The sequence below is a fragment of the Cimex lectularius genome, unplaced genomic scaffold (assembly GCF_000648675.2).
Source record: "Cimex lectularius strain Harlan isolate CLEC.00 unplaced genomic scaffold, Clec_2.1 scaffold57, whole genome shotgun sequence".
Lineage (NCBI taxonomy): Eukaryota > Metazoa > Arthropoda > Insecta > Hemiptera > Cimicidae > Cimex > Cimex lectularius.
The window spans coordinates 1,540,130-1,561,799 of NW_019392642.1; the positions used below are offsets into that span (position 1 = coordinate 1,540,130).

Here is a 21,670-nt window from a genome sequence, read left to right on the forward strand (position 1 = left end):
TAATTTTTTCTAATCACTAGCGTATTCTTCAAATGGTATAATGTCTAATTTTTGTCACGACGACTTAATCTCGATTATTTTTGGGTTGGCTACACTTTCAATTTCCCACTTTCCAAGATTAAACCTAACCAAGTTTAAAAGAAAGAAGTACAACTAACTAGCCGCGATAAGTAAAAAAAAAAGAAAAAAATCAACTAGACCTTAACTAGGATCAGATTTCTGGGGCGGTGTTAAGCCCGTCGAGATGAAAGATAGAGGGACTTAACGAAACTTCTGAAACACGATTTCCGACGCAAGATTTTCTAATTTCCTGGTAGGCTTTTCACCATCAATCAGTTCCAGGGGTTAATTTATTAATAGAAACCTGAAAGACAACAAAAAATTAAGAGAACATTTTTCATATTTTTGCAATGTTTCACTTTGCAACATAAGGTAAATTTAATATTTAGATATTTTGGTAATAAAAAAATTAGTAGTTTTCTTTGTTATCCTATTAATGCTTTGAGTATTAAAATATTTTTATAATTTTACAAAAGTTTGCATCTGTTCTCTAGTGTTGTTTAACGACAATTTCATTACTTTCTAGAAAATGTGCAAAAATATTTTAAACAAAGTATTTTGAAAACTAATTTAATTTAGATTAGGACACTCTCAACACGACTCGCAAGGATGGCAAAATTACACAGAAGACAAACAGTTTTAGCCCTGAAGATGATCTCAATAAAGATCGAAACGTTGGCACGATAAAGGAAATGTTTTTCTGAAACCTACATCACACCCGACCGCATCTCACGATATCTGAATAACTTAATTTAAATTGAAGGAAATGTAACGATTCTACTTCTTATAATTTATATTATTTGTTTTCTTCCTGTACCGCTTAATACTTTGTAAAGAAAAATTGCTAGTTTAATTTTTTATGTATTACGATAAATTTAAATGTCCTAACAAAAATGCTTGGCATTTGGATAGGGGGTGAGCTTACTCAAAGCTATCCACTTAGTATAGCGTGATGTCGAGCGTTAAAGGAGGTTCATTCCAAACAGAATTTCCCACATTGTTGACGTTTTAATTTTTTTTTCAAACCCAAAAAATAAGGCAATATTTCGATTGAAATTCGAAAAAGTTTTCGACAAAATAATGCTTTCCGATTTGACGAAAATCAATTTCAAATAACAATACAGCCCCGAAAGAATTATTTAAAAACTCGATGTAAACCAAAATATTTTTCACTATTCAAGACCAAGCTGTCCTTCGCTATGTTAAATAATCTTAAAAACAAGTAAGGGAATGAAGAATGAATGTGAAAAAAGGAAATAGAATAGGAGAAAATGCGGAGGGAATTCGGACAAGTTGTTTGTTCTTTTGACTAAATTTAATTTCGAGTTTTAAAAATAATAACATCGGAAATAATTAAATAAAATTTCGACTGGAAACAATTTATAATGAGAAACAAAGCTTGTGCGACGAGGCAACCTTGGCGATTCCTGTTTCATCCAGAAATCGGGTGCCAAAAGCTGTTAAAGTCCACAGGTTACACGCCGGACAACTTTTTTTTCCCAAGGCCGGATATTGCAAGTACACGACAACGATGATTTTTCTCTCCTTTGTGTTTTTCTGGGCTCAGCTGTACGGTCAAACTACAAAGGCGAAGCACAATATCCGCCCCCCGGATCGTGGGGAAAGCCGATACCGGGTCGAAGAAAAAGTTTAATTTGTCAAAAATGGAGTCCTTCTCTATTAAAAAAAACAAATTTTAATTTAGAAGAATTGAACGGAAGCGCAAAAACCGTGATCTCCAAAAAAAATTTAATTAAGAATCCATTTGCATCGGATATTAAATACATAAAAATGAACTAGGCTATCGAATTTATAAAAATATCACTTCTTTCTACATATAATTATTTTTCATCTATCGTTGGTAGAAGGCGAGTGAGGTATTTTATGCTTCACAATTAAATTATTTAAAGAAATAATATGAAACGATGAAAACCGGGCAAAATTGACAACAACGAAGACCATGAAGAATAATATTTATATAAATTAATTTTAAAAAACAACATAAATACGGGCTAGTTCAAATATTAAATAATGTAGTTGTAAATATCAAACATACTACACATCAGTGTCAAGATATCATTTATTCATTGAGAGGTATTATTTTGACACAAAGCGTATTCTGAATATTGCCAGTTCCACTTTACTTTTTATACATGATGGTTCTACTCACAAATTTGTTGTTTACAAATATCCGGATTTCAAATATTAAAGCTCATCATCACGTTGCAGGCCTTACAATAAGTCCCTCGAATTGTAAGAGTGAACCCGACGATCCACAGCCAACAGGACGTTTCAATGAAAAGCTGCTGTTTATTGGCGCTCAATTTTGTACGTAATTTTCAACACTAAAAATACCTGTTCAATTAATAAATCTTTAAGTAAGGTATTGGTTGAGATAAAAAAGTCAGTGTCACGAGCGGGTTTCGAACCCACGTCCTTCGGGCTAAATACGCCGCTGTTCTACCACTATCGTGACGTCGATCCACTCGGACACCAACTTCCCATGTCAACCTCACCTTTTGAATTTTCCCTCCTACATCGGATAAAAATACCTTCCTAAAGTTGAAAAATACCTAACCAATAACGATTGGAAAGAAATTAAAAAAAAAGACCCCATCTTAAAATTAAAAACTATATAGTTCAACAAATTTGTTGTTCTATAAAAAATATTGACTTTTTATTCTCAAAAGACCAATGTGGTTAAAAAATAATACTAATGACCCTCCCCCAATATTATACGATAGGTCAAAATCCACAAAGAAAACAAACCTATAAGAACAGTAATGTCTTTGCATGCCAGAAACTAGAGATAACAAAAAATAAATAATTAAAACACACAGAAATTCCAAACATATATTCGGTATTATAAATTCGTCAGAAATGATGATTCAGTTAAAGAACAACTGTTTTAGTGTCATTTGCTGGTATTAATTTATTTAAAAAATACCCCTATTAAAGAATGTAACTAATAAAACTAAAAGCTTATGAAGAACTATATTAGCGAATTTGCAAAAAACTTATAGAATAGACCTCTTAATTATATGCCTTTTTTCTAATTATTATAAATTTAATTTAAAAAAAAATGAAAGGGTTAATAATGGGGTCTCCATAATTCCCACTTTATGCGGAAATATTCATGAATAACTTTGATAATATTCTTTTCGAATCAAATAACAAATTTATCAAATCTGCCCTTTTTTTGGAAATGCTTTGTAGAAGAGCATTGCCGGGTACAGTAGAGAATCTAGAAGAATAATTAATTCTTTATACCTTGGAATATGTTTTACATTGAAAATAAAGATGATCGTTTAAACTTTTTAGACTTAAAACTGTTCATAATAAACAACCTAATTTAAATAGATGTATATAGAAAACCCACAACTATAGACACCACGATACCAGCAGATTCTTCTTACCCATGGATCCAGAAAGCTGCTGAATCCATTCGGTTCATAAACCGTATGTTGAAACTCCCATTTGTTGAAAAACTAATTATAAAAAGAATTACAAACAATTAAAACCTTGCTAAATTCAGTGAGTATTAAGAAATATTTATCGTGTGCTAGTAAAAATCATATAAAAATTAAAAGAAGCAACAATGGAATTCAGCAGCCAAACAAAAATGAATCATGAGATTTTCTTTGCACGCCATACATGGATGAACTTTCGGAAAATGTCGGTAAAGTTCTTAAACGGTAAGGTTTTAGAATAGTTTTAAAGGTACGTGCTCACTCAGTAAAATCCTTTCAAAACCTAAAGAAAAGATTATCTGGAAATCGTGAAATGCGTTTTGGTGTGACGTAGGTTTTAGAAAAACATTTACTTTCTCGTGGCAACGTTTCGATCTTTATTGAGATCATCTTCGGGGATCAAAGTGTTTGTTTCCCGTGGCACTCTCGACACGACGCACAAGAATGACACATCTACACGGAAAACAAACACTTTGAGGCCTGATAATGATCTCAATAAAGATCGAAACGTTGCCACGAGAATGTAAATGTTTTTCTAAAACCTACGTCAAACCAGATCACATTTCACAATTTCCAAATTAACTAACGGCCTCTAAATACCACACATTCCTAAAGAAAAGGTTGACAATTTGTCGAAAGCTGGATTTACCAACTTAATTGTAATGATTGTGATAATAAATGTAAGGATAAATCGGCAGAGAAGAGTTTAAAAAAACGGAGGGAACTAGATTGATTTGAGAAATTTGAAATACAAAAATGTAAAATTAAACATGGAAATAAATTCATTAATAATATATTTATCTACTATTTTAAACATGTACCTAAATAATGTTTGACATACAAATTAACCACTAATTTAAAGCTATTCTCTTATGGTATTTATTAGGATAATACCAATATCGAATTAAAACGAGCTGCTCATTGGTCGGCGGTCATTCTTACAATTCATGTCGTGAGACACCTTGTAACACCTTCGACCTGATGATGAGTGATTGATGGTCGAAATCCGGATATTTGTAAACAACAATTCTGCGAATAGAACCATCATTTAGAAAAAGTGAATCTACATACTTCTCGTTTATCATTTCTATACAGTCGATAATATTAGAGCTAGTGTTTTATTACCATCCCTGCTCACATTTTCCGGTGAACAAATTTCCCGTCATTTCATGGTGTTTGTTTTGTACCTATAGAATTTATGTCTTGATTTATATCACGACATTTTGATATTGCAGATCAATCAATCCTATTGCATATATATATCACTTTAAGAGAAGGTGTTATGACTTGAACTTACGTAGGTTAACTAATTCTATTAAAATTACATTTTATTAACATTTTTTAATTTAAAATGAATTTAACAAAAATCTTCGTCTTCTCGGAGTATTTATGTGCGCAAATGTCCCTAGTGAAAGCAATATTCCCTGCACGCAATTTTCAATAATTGTATAATTGACTTGTAACATAAAGTAAATTAAAATTTTTTGATGCAGATAATTCCACAGACAGTCGCTTAAACATTTATTTATGTATCACATTGACTTGAACTGAACTGAAAGTAAAATGAAATTATGTGTGTATACTTTTTATCTGTCTTGGTTGAGATCAAAAAGCTAGTGTTTCGAGCAGGATTCGAACCCAAGACATTCGGCTCAATACTTTTCTGCTTTTCTTATTTCTTAGATAAAAAGTAAAATAAATTTAGATAATTAATACGGTCAATTAAAATGGAATAAATGGACTTAAGCCCGATTGTAGTGAATAACGAAAGAATGTGTTTTTACTTAATGTGGTTTGTAAATGTTAAATGTAATTAATCTTTATGTAACGTATTGGTTGAGATAAAAATTCAGTGTCACGAGTGGGATTCGAACCCACGACCTTCGGCTAAATTCGCCGCTGAGCTAACGTGACTTCAATCCACTCGGATACCAATTTCCCACCTCAACCCACCATTCGAATTTTCCCTCCTTTCTGCCATTTTTTATATCTCAACCAATACCTTACATAAAGATTAATTTATTGAAAGAAGAGAATTTGGTCAATCGGACCAGGAAATCTATCTGCGCATATATAAATACGAAATATGGAATATATAAATCTGTACAGAAAGTAAAATCATTGTAGTACGTTGGCTTTTTAACGACATCTGTATTAAGCGGATAGTTGAATTGTTGTCTTTTTATGGCATATAACAAATGAATTCCACGCTCAGTTTTTATTTTCAAAAATCGTTTTAATCATCATTCCCTGTAAGAGTTATGTCGGCTATGAACGATGAATGCACACAAATCTACAATTTTATAATGTTATTTTGAGATCATGATACAAGCTTGAACACAGTTTTTTTTTCTTTTCCAAGAGATAAAACGGATTAATTGTACTTAACCAAACAATTTTTACTATCCTATAAATATACTTTTCGTCAATGAAGTATATAAATTATTATTTTGACTAAAATAAATTAATTGATATAAAAATAAATGTAATAAAAAATTAAAAAAGAGAGCGTTTATCACAGCTTAAAATTAACAAGATAATCACATTGCAGAATGTTGTTTAATTTTACGATAGAAAACGTAATTTCTTTATTCGCACCGCAGAAAAAATAAACGCAAGCAAGCATTTCCTCGGTGCCAAAAAAATTACCCTTTACTTGGAGAGATTTAGTGCTTGAAATAGGTTTGTAATAGCGTGAATATTTTATATTCAAGGGATTGTTAATATATCGGCCAATCTCAAATGTCTAGGGTCGAAAGAGAGCCGAACAGTCCTATTTAAATTTTGACAGGGTACACCCATCACGTGCATACATAAATGGAGTGGAAAAAGAAACTAATACTCCCCTGTTATTTCATGGGATAATTAAACAAACCGTTCATAAATCATTCTTGTCTATTGGTGAGTTAAATCGTGGAATATTTTATAGCGCTATTTCTAAAAAAAAGGGACGTATTCCCTTTTGCTGGTGGAAAAAAATTCTTTGTAGTGTGAGTACAACGTTTCGACGCGTGGTTCGAGCCGCAAGAGTTATTGAGAGGTTTTACAGCACTCGCAACATTTGTCAGATGATTAAAGTGTTCCATTTTTCATGTTTATAACATCGATCTGTGGAGGGATTTCATGACTGATCGTTTGCACTTTTGAGCGATAGGGTTCCAGGAGAAATTGTGAATCGTCAGAGAGGATACTTAAAATCTCCTAATTTGGCTACATGACAAAATTCATTAATAAAAAATTATTACTTACATTTAAAACAACTCTAAACAATTAAACCATTAATTTGTAAAGGCAATTAACAGCAAAAATCAATTGTCAATCAATTGATAAAAATGGACAAACGACTAGAGAAAGAAAGAAAAAAGAGAGAAAGAGAGGGAGAGAGAGAGAGAGACTTTTATTTACTGTCTTAGACTTGTTGTAATAACATTTACAACAAGAAAACAACAAGTATGTACACATGGAGAAAGTTCATCATGCCAGAGGTCGTCGTAGAAAGAACAAAAAAGAGAAGAAATAATATCTGCATAATTTCGACTTAATACAAACAGGTTGCTACTAAAAATTATAACAAAAAAATAGCTAAAATTAAAGAAACAAGCATAAACAGACTATGAAAATTAAGTGAAAATAAAAGACATAATAAAAATTAATAAGAATAAAGGAATAAACAATAAACAGAAAACTGTGAAGATAAAATAAAAGAGAAGATATAAAGTCAACATAGTTTATGAATAAAACAGTAACGATAAAAGTAAGCAAAATGTGGAAATTGACTTGCATTAGAATAAATGAAATTAACGTAGAAAATTTAGTAAATTATAAGAAGTATCCTACTAATCTTTACTTTCAAAAATAAATAAAATTTAAATCTATGCAGAAAGCAAAAAGCATTAAGTTAGAAATCAAATTCATACACTAATTCATATCTGCACTTACAAACTTGATGGGCAATTGGATCAGTCCTTTTGGTTTTTTTGTACCATTCAAGTAATTAATCAAAATATTTCTAGGCAAATAGAAACAGCACAAATGAAACGGGCAAGAATTCAACCAAGATTAAACACTCAGCTAGGAAATGAGTAATATTTTAGATCGCACCATTGAGCAGAATTCAGACGTAATAGCTCGTACCGCATTTTATATATCCAACAAAAATCATTAAAGGAATAATCGATAAAATTATCTTTGTAAAAATCGAATAAGGCAACAGAATGATTAAGTATTTTATATAGTGATAAATGTGTAGATGAATGAATTTTTAAATGGCAATTCTTACTATAATTTAGGAAATCTAATTTATGAGATGTGATAAGTGAGATTCCCACTTTAAAATATTTCGTGAAGAGGGAGAAAACATTATTTCATATTTCCGGAACAGCGTATACCAGTGAGCAAACCAAGAACAATCGACTAAGTTGTCACCTGAATTTGCTAAAATTTTGCTACTGTTCAGAGTTTTATGTTTATTTTTTAATTAAATTCGCGAGAATAAGGTAATTTTTCTATAAAATGGAAACGACGAAAAATGAAAATGTTTATTATAAGTCCATTTAATTTAGTGGTCTATTGACCAAATTACTTTTTCTAATTAATCTTTTGATGAAAGATTTTGGTTGAAATGAAAAATCGTAAAAAGGTGGGAAAATTCGAAAGGTAGGTTGAGATGGAGAGTTGGTGGCCGAGCGGATCGAAGTCTCGATAGCTCAAGTGGTAGAGCAGCGGCGTATTTAGCCGGTCGTGGGTTCGAATCCCGCTCGTGGCTCTAACTTTTTCATTTCAACCAAAACCTTACATAAATAAGATTAATTAATTGAAAGGAGTTTATTACAAGATTTATTGAGAATTTATGTGTAGGTTCATAAGGAAGCGAGTGAATGCAATATACGCAGGACATGTCAAGACACACAGGAGTGTTTTATTATTGAAATTAATATGAAAAGCCAAAGTCTGTCCCCGTTGAAAAAACAATGTTGAGAATATTGATAATTTATTGTAATAATACCTCGTTGCCGTTGGTGAGGAGTGCTTCTCGTTTGTCTTTCCAGCCCATCTTGATTCTCGCACAATCGGCCGATGAATGAGCGAATAACACGGCCGGGGCAAAGGCAGACTATTGCATAATCGTATAGGCGAGATAGATAATGAGAAAAGAACCGGCGAGACCGGTGGAGGAAAGGAGATGGAGTGACCGGGACCGGCACGAGACCGACGTGATGCCCAAGTCGTGACACGGCTTTTTTCCTTTACAAACAATTAAGTCCGCGACGTGGTGGAAATTTTTCGATACAGGTTATGTTTATTAATGAAACACTACCTAAACGGGTAGACAATTATCTCCTGGTGAGAGATTATATTATAATGAGATTCCTCACCAAATACTCTTAAAAATTCCAAACACCGTTTAAAGCATAAAGTTATTAATTTACAAAAAAAATCAGATTGTTTCATAATTGTGATTGTAATTCCGTCCGAACATACGTTTATTTTTAATTCACGACAATTGAATCGCCATCGGTAATTCTATAATTGCACATTCAATAACTTCTGAACATTCAAATATGTTTATTTAACTACGTAATTGATTTCTCTGTTTAATTTTACATCTCCCTGATTCACGATAATAAAAATGGTTCTGATACGTAATAATTTCTTATAGAGACTGAAAATAGGTAATTATTAACTTCAGTATAGTTTTACATTTATTACGTTTGCACGCTACATTCAAAAAGTATGAAAATGAGAAAGGATTTTTTAAAGCAATTTCTTAAAAATATTTTAGTATAAAACGATTTATAAAATTAACCCATTATATTTCGTGGTCCGATTGACCAAAATAACTTCTTTCAATTAATTAATCTTTTTTTATGTAAGGTTTTGGCTGAAATGAAAACGTACTGTCACGAGAGGGATTCGAACGCACGACCTTCGGCTCAATACGTCACTGTTCGACCATTATCACGATAGCTCAAGTGGTTAGAACAGCGGCGTATTGAGCCGAAGGTCGTGGGTTCGAATCCCGCTCGTGAAAGTAACTTTTTCATTTCAACCGAAACCTTACATAAAAAGAATAATAATAAATAATAATTTTTATTATGGATATATTGACAGGATATAGAGATTCTCAGAGTTTGTTTTATTATTTCGCCAAACCGGTGCTCTAAAGAGCTTAAACATGAAGTTATGTAAAATTTGATTTGTTGGAAATAGGACGAGTTCGTCCTTTATAAAAATTCGTCTCAAAGTTTTCCAAGCACTAAAATCTACTATACAAGAAACAAACTCTTTGAGAGAATACAAATACTTTGATTGCGTCTAAAATTTCTAGCATTGTATTAATTCATTTTTTTTCTTTGAATCTAAAATTTTCTAGCATTGAATAAATTCCTTTTTTTTAATCTAAAATTTTCTAGCATTGTATAAATTCATTTTTTTATATCTTAAAATTGTTAGCAATGTATAAATTCATCCTTTTTTTTAATCTAAAATTTTCTAGCATTGTATAAATTCTTTTATTTAAATCTAAGATCTTGTAGCAGTGTATAAATTCATTTTTCACGCCCTACATGTGTTTGTATAATTTAAAGAATGTTTATATATCCCAGGCCCTGAAGATGATCTCAATAAAGATCGAAACATGGAACGATAAAGAAAATGTTTTTCTAAAACTAACGTCACACTAGACCGCATCTCACGAATCTTGTAAGGTATTTAGCGGCGTATTTAGCTGAAGGTCGTGGGTTCGAATCCCGCTCGTGACATTAACTTTTTTCATTTTAAACAATACCTTACGTAAAGATTATAAAAATAACATTGAACCCTGTAGAACACTTAAAACTTAAAACATTTTTAGAAAAATATTACGCGTTTGTCTCGGTGTAGATCGTTGACATCCACATTTGTGAAATAATTTTTTCTACTATTATGTATTTTTAAAAAACAAAAATTATTAATTAAACAATTAGGCTCATAACAAGAATCCACATAAAACATTATATGACTAATAAACTATTTAAATATAATTGGATGAGAGTAACGGCTAATTTTTTTTAAACAATTAACAAAAAACAGTTAATAGGAGGTCAAATTTTAATGCATTCAATTTTTTATACATTTTTCTGTTGAATGCTTGGAGCTTTTACTCATTAATTTACGTTCGTAATGAAGTTTCCTTGTAGTGGATCGTTTAGCTCCATGAATAGAAACTTTTCACGAATTTTACCAAGTTTCTAAATACTCCATATGTATCTGCACGTGTGCCTGGTAACTTTTTTCAGTTAAATTTAAAGTTGTCGGAATTTTTGATAATTAACTAAAAGGTGTTGGTGGAAACTCTGTTTTACTTTGTTCTCTGTGATAAAGTTTTGCGTCCTCTCTCTCTCCCACTCACTCTCTCTCGCTCTCTCTCTCTCTCTCTCTCTCTCTCACACACACACACACACACAAACACACAGAAAGACAAACAAAACTTATGGATTTATTATTATTCTCTGATATGAGATACTATTGGGTATATGATCATGCAATGATTAATTCTAATTTAATTTAAATTTTAGCAGTTGCTTTTATGTTTTTAGTTTAAAACGTGCAGAGGTGTGCATTTAAAAAAAAAGTGTGACTTGCGAGTGATGATTACATTATTATTTTTATTGAGAACGTTGTACGTTGCCCTTGGGAAGAAAAAAAACTTGGCAAATGTACACTACAATGCACTTATTGCAGGTCGACATACCAATAATATCCCAAAACAGAGTCAAACTTGGTGACTAAATATCCTCGAATATTATTATTTACAAATTAATTATTACTAAATTTGTTATAATATTATTGTATAATACAAAATAAGCACCCGGAAAACAGGAGCTAAGTAAAAGTGAACCAGGAAAAATAGAACCTAGAATGGTTTGCTTCAAGGTTGCAGTATGTCCCCCATCACGTTTTTAAATCTACGTGGATGTCAGACTGGTTGGACTGGAGGAGAGCGAGGCGATGCCACGTGATGGGGGGCTTCGATAAGTGGGGATATATTTTACATACTCTGTTCTTTTTGCTTACGACCAGGTGGTTATTCCGCAGGATACGACCGATGCCATCTTCATGTGTGCAAGGCTCCTATAAGCATACGAAGATCGAATATTAATTTCTAAAAGTGCGAGTACATGTGGCGGATGGGATGAGTGATGCAGCTTAATGAATCCTATAAAGCATCGGTACGACCGTTTAAATAGCGAATATTCTAAATAGCTCATCAAGTAACGAATTGAATATATGTATCATGGTGTAGCAAGGTACTTACATTAACAAAAAAACTATTTTAAATAGTTAAGCTGGTCGACGGCAGCTATGATATCAAAGATAGGGTAGGAAACAGAAAACACTAGACTAAGACCAAAGTAAATCCATTATATTTAGTGGTCTATTTACCAAATTACTTCTTTCAATTATTTATTCTTTTTATGTAAGGTTTTGGTTGAAATGAAAATGTCAGTGCCACGAGCGGGATTCGAACCCACGACCTTCGGCTCAATACGCCGCTGCTCTAACCACTTAAGCTATCGTGACATCGATCGACTCGGACTTTTTCATATCTACTAAAACCTTATATAAAAAGATTAATTAATTGAAAGAAGTAATTTGGTCAATAGACCACGAAATATAATGGACCTAATAAGTAAAACGAAGTAAAACTTCACTAACAGCTCACAAACGGTATCTTCAAATGTCGCCGAGAATCGAATCCCGATTACCCGACATTTGACAAATGACAAAAAGGAGGGAAAATTCGAATTAGGTTGAGATGGGGAGTTAGTGCCCGAGTGGATTGAAATCACGATAGCTCAAGTGGTAGAGCAGCGGCGTATTTAACCGAAGGTCGTGGGTACGAATCCCGCTCGTGGCATTGACTTTTTCATTTCAACCCAAACCTTACATACAAAGGTTAATTATAATTTATATGGAATAGTAGACTGTTTGGATGGAACACCTTATGATAATGGAAAAAATTAAGAACGTATAGTATGGATCCAGTTGGTGAAGGGAAGACAGAGGCATGGCATTGGGCGGAAAATGGAGGAGGCGAATGCCGTGATGTCACATGGGAACATGACTGAGAAAGATGATTTTAAACGACAACTGTGTAGCGGATATAATTCATAATGATTTGATTGATTTAAGGTTATGTTATACTGCGTACTTTATGAGCTATTGCATCTATTATTGAACGGCTCGTCTCAATTTATCAATAAATTTGTTTACTTGAACCGGTTGCAATGGCTGTATTTTTTCAATGATTGTGCTACAGTTTGCTAGTAAATCCGTTGGGGTTTGCTCAATTTTTTTCAGTCTCTATACGCACCATGATGGATGACGCTCTTACATGCCTAGGAAAAGTTCTCATTTTTTAAATTTCTTTCCTTACAAATCTCACTTGTATTGTACTGAATCTTGTGTTCAATGAATGATCGGCCATTACCATTGTTTCTTCACTTAGACTGGTCTTCAAAGTTTTCTCTAATAGAATTGATCTCAATCCCGCACAAGGATTCAACGGGCAGTTTTATTTCTAATCTCTTCAATTTGGTGTTGCAGTACACAGCCGTCACTGGGCTGATGATGTTTGAGTTGTTTGATGGTTGTTTGATTCTCTCTGGCATGATATACCTTTATTTTATATTCTCGCTTCTAATTGAATTGAGTGAAATGAGTGAAGTTTACTTGAAAGAAACAGATATTTATGCTTTAAACATTCGATTTCGGGCAAAATGCCTAAATTTTCTTTCATCTACCCGAGGAGTGTTCCTCCATGTCCACTCCTACGAGTGCGAAGTCTGGTATGAAAATTTGGTTTCAATTCAAATATCTAGTTTGTCATCTCGTGAAATACTGGATATTCTATATGTAACGTATTTGTTGAGATAAAAAGTTAGTGCCACGAGCGGGGTTCGAACCCAGGACCTTCGGCTAAATACCCCGCTGCTCTACCACTTGAGCTATCGTGACAAACATCCCATCTCGTTCCACCTTTCGAATTTTCCCTCCTTTTTGCCGTTTTTCAAATGTCGTGTAATCTATTCGATTCTCGGCGACAAGCGGAATGCCTGCGAAGAGCATTAGTGAAGATATACTTCATTTTACTTATTGGTATATATAAGTCTATATTTGGTCAATCGGACCACGAAATCTAATGGATTGGATATTCTATTAAGAAGATGGTCCTATGCTTTAGTTTTTGTTTGAATCTAGCAAGGGATTCTAATTTGCTTATGTTGATCATAGTTTACTTTCATGTAATTATTATGATTTGGTGGAGAGTGAATAGGCCAAGTATTTCCTCCATGCTAAATGCATGGCATTCATACGCGACCCTTATCTTTTGGAATTATTTTTGTTTGCAGTTCCTGTAGGTTTATTTGCAATTGACCTACAGGTGAGGTTGGGGGTCATACAAACATGGTGCACATCTAGAGCAAAATTTCTTGTTGACAGTTCCAAGGTCTTGACTTTTATGCTTCTCCACAATTAATGCAAGTCCGGGGTTAGATATTCTGCTCTGCAAAATGGTGCACTTCAGATGTGACAAAATGAGTATATTTAAACAAGTATAGATAACAGCTATGTCAGAATATGTTTGATATATATGTTTAGACCAGCAATCATGGCCTGACCCAATGAATATAAGCCCTATTCTGAAAAAGTTGACAATTCCTCACTGAAGAGGCGGATGCGGAAACGCGCTTGTGTAATGCAACGAACTTGCGAGTAAAGAAGGACCCTAGTACCAATAATAAAGTGCCCGTCCAACACGAGTTCACCGACTCGCAGACCCTAATTGCTATATCTCGAATTTAAATTAATTTTATGTGCACAGTAATGATTTTTTATTTCTTGATTACAGATTTGTAAATTGTCAAAACAATCAGATTTTAGATTTTAAAACAAAACCAACAAAATGCCACAATTTGTTTTAGTTTAAAGTTTCTAGTAATGTGCCAGATGAAAAAATAAAACAATAGCGTACTACTCCAAGAAGTACACAAGAACAGTGTGTACTGTAAGAAATACCAATTTCTTGGCTTATAAGATGTAGTAACTTTAGTAACATTGTCATTTACTGTGTGCATAAAATAAATAAATACTGTACTACAATAATGCAAATTTCTTGATTTATAAGGTGTAGTAAATTTTTTATTTAGCAATTAATTAAGGTTTTTAGTTGAGATGAAAAAAGTTAATGGCACGAGCGGGATTCGAACCCACGATCTTCGGCTAGATACGCCGCTGCTCTACCACTCTCATTAATTCACTACTTTTGTGGTCCGCTTGAGCAATTAATACATGACAGTTAATTGAAAAATGGCAAAAAGGAGGGAAAAATCAAAAGGTGGGGTTGAGATAGGAGGTTGGTGTCCGAGTGGATGGAGGTCACGATAGCTCAAGTGGTAGTGCAGCGGCGTATTTAGCCGAAGATCGTGGGTTCGAGTCCCGCTCGTGCCGTTAATTTTTTTTCATGTCAACTAAAAACCTTAATTAATTGTCATGTATTAATTGATCAAGCGGACCACGAAAGTAGTGAATTAATTTTTTATTTAGTTTCGTATTTGAATTTTTATTGGTAGATTTACTTTTACAAATATAAAAAAGTATTATTTTTCATGTTGTGCCCATAATATGAAATTGAGTTAAGATTTCACATTAATTACAAAACCACATCTATACAAAATACATTCCCATTATTCCCCCTTAGCTTAACTAACATTATGATTTCTTTCAATTAATTAATCTTTTTATGTAAGATGTTGGTTGAAATAAAAAATTAGTGTCAAGAGCGGGATTCGAACGCACGACCTTCCACTTCAGCTATCGTGGCATTGGTTTTGAGCAACGGCGTATTGAGCCGAAGGTCGTGGGTTCGAATCCCGCTCTTGACACTTTTTTATTTCAACCAATACCTGACATAAAAAGATTAATTAATTGAAAGAAGTTTTTTGGTCAATCGGACCACGAAATATCATGGATTTATCTTTATAATGCCGTTTGACTAAATGAATATTACATTATCAGTGGGAATCTTAACGTTAATTCAAACACTGTGTTTGAGATAAATATTTTAAAAAATTATCTAAACTTCTATTCTTATTTGTTTACACAAAATAAATCACATTATACAAAATAAACTACTGAAACAAATTAAACGAAAAAATATAATTAAATGTTAAAATTCCCTGACCCCGCACAAATGTTATTATGGAGGATAAAACAGCACCTACATAACAGGGATGAATGTCTATGCTGACTTGTCTTCGGGGGGTCAACGCTTATCAGTAATGTTAGTTAAGATTGATTCTGTTTAACGGATATTTATATTAAAAAAATCAACAAGGCAAAAGAGGAAAAACATACAAAAAAATCTAATCAATTGAAGTATTACTGTTTTTAATGGAAATGAGACAAAATTATAATCACAGTAACTTTTCAGAAATCACGGCCACATATTTCTCATTTTCTATTGTTGACATGTCGTATCTAACTAACTGATTATGAACATAAAAAAGGGGAAAATAACTGGAAATATTATTTTTTAATGAGTAGAAAAAGTTGATTATGTCATTTACTCTACACCTTTTTTATTTTTGTTGTTTTCTTTGTATAAAATTGTAAGAATGTCGTTTCTATTGTTTAGTTGTTTTTCATAGGTTTTATTTTACTAAAAATTAATTTATTGTTTCTATTTTTTTCTATGATATTACTAAATATTTATTTAGAAAAAAATTTGTATATTTGATAAAATTGTTGATCAGTAAGTTGTGAATATTTACAATTGTTTATTACTAAATTATATAACAATTTAATTGTTAAACGACCGGTGATTTATTTATATTAATAACACATGCGACAAAAATTGCTTCTTAGTCATGTAATAATGGTTTTAAATTATATAACTTGAAAAAGTGCAAAATGAATGTAGATTTTGATACTGATTTTCGTATGGACGTTGTACTTTAGAACAAATGTATATCTGATAACGGCGTGATTTGGAAGGAATTCGACAATTCCAGGGTCCTCGGTGTCAATTTCGTCCACGTTCCAAACAACCCGTGACGAACATGTTTTATCAGTACCTTCCTTACATTCGATCCCGAGATAAGATAGATGCAGACGTAAACGTCTCATTAAATAGATAAAATACGATTAAATGACCTTGGGAAAAAAATAAATGAACAGTGTTACAATTATTTTTAACAAGTGCCAAAAAAAAAATATAATGACTAGATGCAAACTTAGGGGCAAACTAAGTATGTACTTATTAAGGTATGTTGTTCGTACAGCTGGCTTCCTTATAGCTTGCTAGCACTTCCCTAAAATCCGACATATTGACTATTTCACTTTTCTACTCATTTTGAGTAAAATGTTGTTTTAACAATGTCACTTAACTGTCCAACAGTTACATCGCGTGGTAGACATTATTTCTTCCTACCTTGAGATGGGACGGTAGTGTTCTGGGACCTTCCTTGACGTAAGCCAAGGCTTGCTGTTCATGCTCAAGGGCATCCTTCCCTCCACCTACTATTTCATACTGCACAGGTACCTCACTGATCTGTTTTTCCAAGTAAACGAAGGCAATTCCCTCTCTCCATATTGCGCTATCCATGCTGGTGTTCCTCAGGGTACTGTTCAGGTTCAAAACTATACCATCTATACATAGCTGACAGTTCATCCAAGACCATCATACGCACATTTGTAGACGATACAGAAATTTCCTTTCTAAAAGCTTGGTAGCACTCCTATATACGAATGTTCCCTAAAATCCAGCATATTGATTACTTCATATTTGCCAATACTACCGATTTTGAGTAAAATTTTGTTTTAACGATGTCACTCAACTGCCACCAGTGCCATCGCATGGTAGACATTATTTCATCCTTCGTTGAGATGGGACGGTTATGTTATGGAACCTTTCTTGACGTAAACCAAAGCTTGCTGTTCATGCTCAAGGGCATCTCTATCTAGTATCTCATACTGCACAGGTACCTCACTGATCGATTTTTCCAAGTCATCGAAGGCAATTCCCTCTCTTCATATATCCCTATCCAAGCTGATGTTCCTCAGGGAAGTGTTCTGGCCCAAAACTATACCATCTGTACATAGCTGACAGTCCATCCACAAACCAGCAAACTCACATTAGTAGACGATACAGCAATTCTCTTTAGTAACTGCGATCACGTAATTTCCACTCGAAAACTCCAATAACATCTCACATTATTCCAATCTTGGTGTAATACGAAAAAATTTAACACACAAAAATCTTTAAATAATAGTCAATTCCCAGCAGCGGACAAGATGCGGTAGGACTGTACATCGAAAAACGCATGAAACGTCAAGAGCTTCTTAGCAAACAGGGAATGATAGGGCTCTTGCAAGACTTTTTGACAGACGTTCTCATTTATCTAAAAAAAGGCCCATAGTTAAGCCGATATGGAATTACGGACTGTGTGGGGTTCAGCCGAACGTTCCAACATCCGTCCCATCCACACTATCCAATCCTTAATTGTACGAAAAATCTTTTATGATATCCTAAAATCTTTCCATTTTATCTATCGAACAAACTAAATACAGAGCCTTCAATATTCCTTCCGCTCAAGGTGAAATCCGTTCCCGTTACCAGAAATTTCACAAACCCCTCCCAACCACCATAAATCAGCACATCCAAAACCTCTGCCTGCACGAAGTCGCCAGGAGACCGAAATACATAGATAAAATCATACGCAATAGAAAGGGTTTTCAGGAGCTTGAGAGAAAAAAGAAGGCCAGGACAGGGTCGACCTAGGTCGACAAACGAGAGAGACTATAGATTAATCCGTCATCAGGCTTCACGAAACCGCATCATTACCGGAAATGAGATAAAAAATCGGATAAGACAAGTCAGAAATGTTCCGATTTCATCAATGAAAATAACCTCAGAGCCCGATATCCGGCTCGTGGACCTCTTCTTACTACAGCTCAGAAAATGGCCAGGCTTCAATTCGTACGGAAACATATGACTTGGACATTGGAAGATATTGAGGAAGAATTATCTTTACAGAACTGAATAACTGAAGCGAGAGTTGACCTGAAATCAGATGAATTAAGTTAATAAAAGGGCTAATTTCGTACTCAGGAGAAATGTCCCATGCTCTTTAGTTCCCAGGTGGCATTCCACGGTAGGTCAGTGATGTTTTTTTTGCACAATTGGTTGTTGTGAAGAAGATCTCTAACTTCACAGAGGTACTTCCGACATAATCGAAGAACATGTAGTGCTATTTGCTCCCCCCACATCAGTCGATATTTTTCCATTATTGCATGATAATCCCCGTAGGATGACGGATAATGATGTTGGAATTGGGTGCTTGCAGTGGCCTCCTACAAGTTCAGATTTGAACCCAACAACACATTTGGAACAATTTAAGCGAGAGTAAGCCGGCGAGACCCTTGATGAATTGGAAAGAATTCCTGAAAAACTGAGGTGATCGAGCCAGTGGCGAAAATAAAACAAGAAAGGGAACAATATTTTTTTAAATATGTTTATTTTTTAATTTTTATTTATTGTTACGATCTTTACTCAATGGGACAAGAAGTTTTTTTTATATTTCTTTCTGAATTTTCTGTTTTATTTTCTTACTCAATTATTATTTCTTTTAGAATTAAGTAATAAATTTTTCTTTTTAGATGTCTTATTTTTACAACCAAACCAATTTATGGTATACAAGATATGAATAAACTTAAATACATTAAAATTTAAGGATGGTGCGTTAATTTTGTCGTCTATGTATTAAAAAAAACTTGTTCTTCCTAAAATCGATCTCAAAACCCTTAAAGCAATTCATGAGTGTGCATTTCTGACATTTTTAAATATTTAAATTTTATTTTGATAAAACTAAAAATAATTTTTAAAAACTTAAATAAAATACCTCTGGTTCTTAAGTTTTTCTTTTCCTGCACCAAAATTAAGGATTGATCATTACACATAAAAACGACTAAGATATGACTTTTGATAACAGTTGAAAAAATTAATTTGTTTTGAAATCAATCTTATAGTTATTGTTATCTAAACAATTGAACAAACAAGGATTGTTTATTAGGGTCGTTTGAATTTATCCACTGAGGGTCAAGGACTGGAATAAACTCAAACCAATAGCCCGGATCTTATCCGTCTTCTCTTCTTTTTATCAATTTATTATCAATTATAAAACACCTAAAAATTTATTGTTAAAAGCCTTAAATATATCATCAATCATGAAGTTTCTATTAAAGTGAATGTACTATAGAAATATAGTAAAATCTAAAATTACCCTGATAGAAAAAGTCCCTGGCAATGTTGGGATAAAAGCAAGCTAAACACGAGAGAAATAATGCTAAGTATATAAGTAATGGAAAATATTTGGCAAATATTGTGAAAACGTGATGTTCTTTTATTTTTAGCCTACAGAATATTACTGGTTCTTTTAGTTTTTCGAAAAAGAAAATCCATTTCCCATTATGATTACATTCTAACATTTTCCAGTTTTCAGAATCAGAATACGTTTACCGACAATTGTTTATTATTAAACGGTTATTAAATATGATTATTCATTTATTAAGGAGATTTTTACGCTTTATTTTATTATGTTTTGTATATGTAGATGTAGTTGTATGTTTATGTAGATCAACAAATACGTCAAATACAATCCTTAACAAATAATAATAAAATATATATATATATACATTAATTAACAAACAATGAAAATTATTGATAAAGACTTTACTCACAAATTACATTCAGCTGAGATATAAAATATATATATATATATATATATATATATGTGTGTGTGTGTGTAAAGGGAACAAAGAAAATAGGTGATAAACGAATTTGATAGATTCAAGATTTGATAGATAGAATACAAATACAGCTTGGTAATATGTGGAAAATTGTTTTGATTGGAAAAACATCCATGTTGAAACGTGTTTTTTTCCGGTCGAAGAAAATTAAATCCCTGACTTGTGTCGGCGCTTTCGAACATCGAAAAACTTTGTCAATGCTTGCGATGAAAAAATAAAAATTGTTTTCTCGATTCGACCGATACAATAGAACGGAAAATTTTCTAGTTGGGAACTTTAGTAATCGCAGTTTTCTACAGACTTATTGAGTCGCCTGAACTAATCCAAGGTCGGTATAACGATTTACATAATTCGGCCCCGAAAAATCGATCTGAATAAAATCTCTTATCGCAACTTTGACCCGTTTCAAGGATTAACTGTCGGGACTAATTGTGCAATCCGCTGCCTATAAAGTGATATGCGTTTCTTCAGTTGTTATGACTAAAAATGATAATGCCATTCAGTACGCGTTTTCTAGGTTGGCTCTTTAAAAAATAGGTGGACACAAACGCGCAATGCTTTATCTTATTACTTATTCAAAAGTATGTGTTCGTCGATGTTGTTTTACACGATTGCAACACTACAATTATAGCGACCAGTGTGCCGAAGGTCATCAGCCATCGCTGCCACTCAATGTGAAGGGTTTAAGACCTCGAGGGCATCGTTCGTTCCTGGAGACAATAGGGATATCCACGATGTTTGTAAGATATTAACTCGAATAGAGAAATGTCCAGTAAGATCGTGAACTCCCCCTTCTTTTCTTAGCATGTTAAACGTTAATTTTTCCGCAATGCTGCGCGTGGCGATTGGTAGAACCAAAAATAAAGCTATAACAGTCCTTGAAGGCTTGTTGTTGTTTGTTTTGGTTTTCTTTTGTGCTAAATTGTAAGATGCCAGAATAAAAAGGGAAAATTAATCAACACTTTCATAAAAAATGCTATCTGTGCACTCGAAAAGTACTAACAAATGATACGCTTCAATTAGTGCCGACATACCTAACTTGTATCCTAACGTCTAACAGTTTACAACTTTATAGGATAGGGGATGTATCTATTATGAATGAGAGTATAACGACAGGTCAGAAATTAACAAAAGAAATATAATAGTTTGATTTAATTAATGCTTATTTAAGAATAAAAATACGTGTCAACGAAAAACAGCTGTTAAATTCATGGCTGCCATGTTGGTTACCTAAACCCTTACGTATAGCAATGTGACTACATTTTCGACCTAACATCTAACATTGGTTC

The 21,670-nt window shown here is 33.1% G+C and overlaps 1 protein-coding gene across 3 annotated transcripts in view; it reads right to left on the minus strand.

Moving 5' to 3' along the window:
- LOC106661737 (delta-1-pyrroline-5-carboxylate synthase) overlaps window positions 1-21,670 on the minus strand; it is a 125,050-nt gene that overhangs the window by 71,611 nt on the left and 31,769 nt on the right. Inside the window, exon 3 of one of the 3 annotated variants that reach the window (XM_014385309.2) lies at window positions 11,568-11,642. The exons of 1 other annotated variant lie outside the window; for it this stretch is intronic. In XM_014385309.2, coding sequence (XP_014240795.1) covers window positions 11,568-11,642 — 75 coding nt within the window. Of the gene's footprint in view, window positions 1-8,535; window positions 8,647-11,567; window positions 11,643-21,670 lie in introns of those variants that run through there. One more of the 3 variants, XM_014385311.2, reaches the window with a different exon arrangement.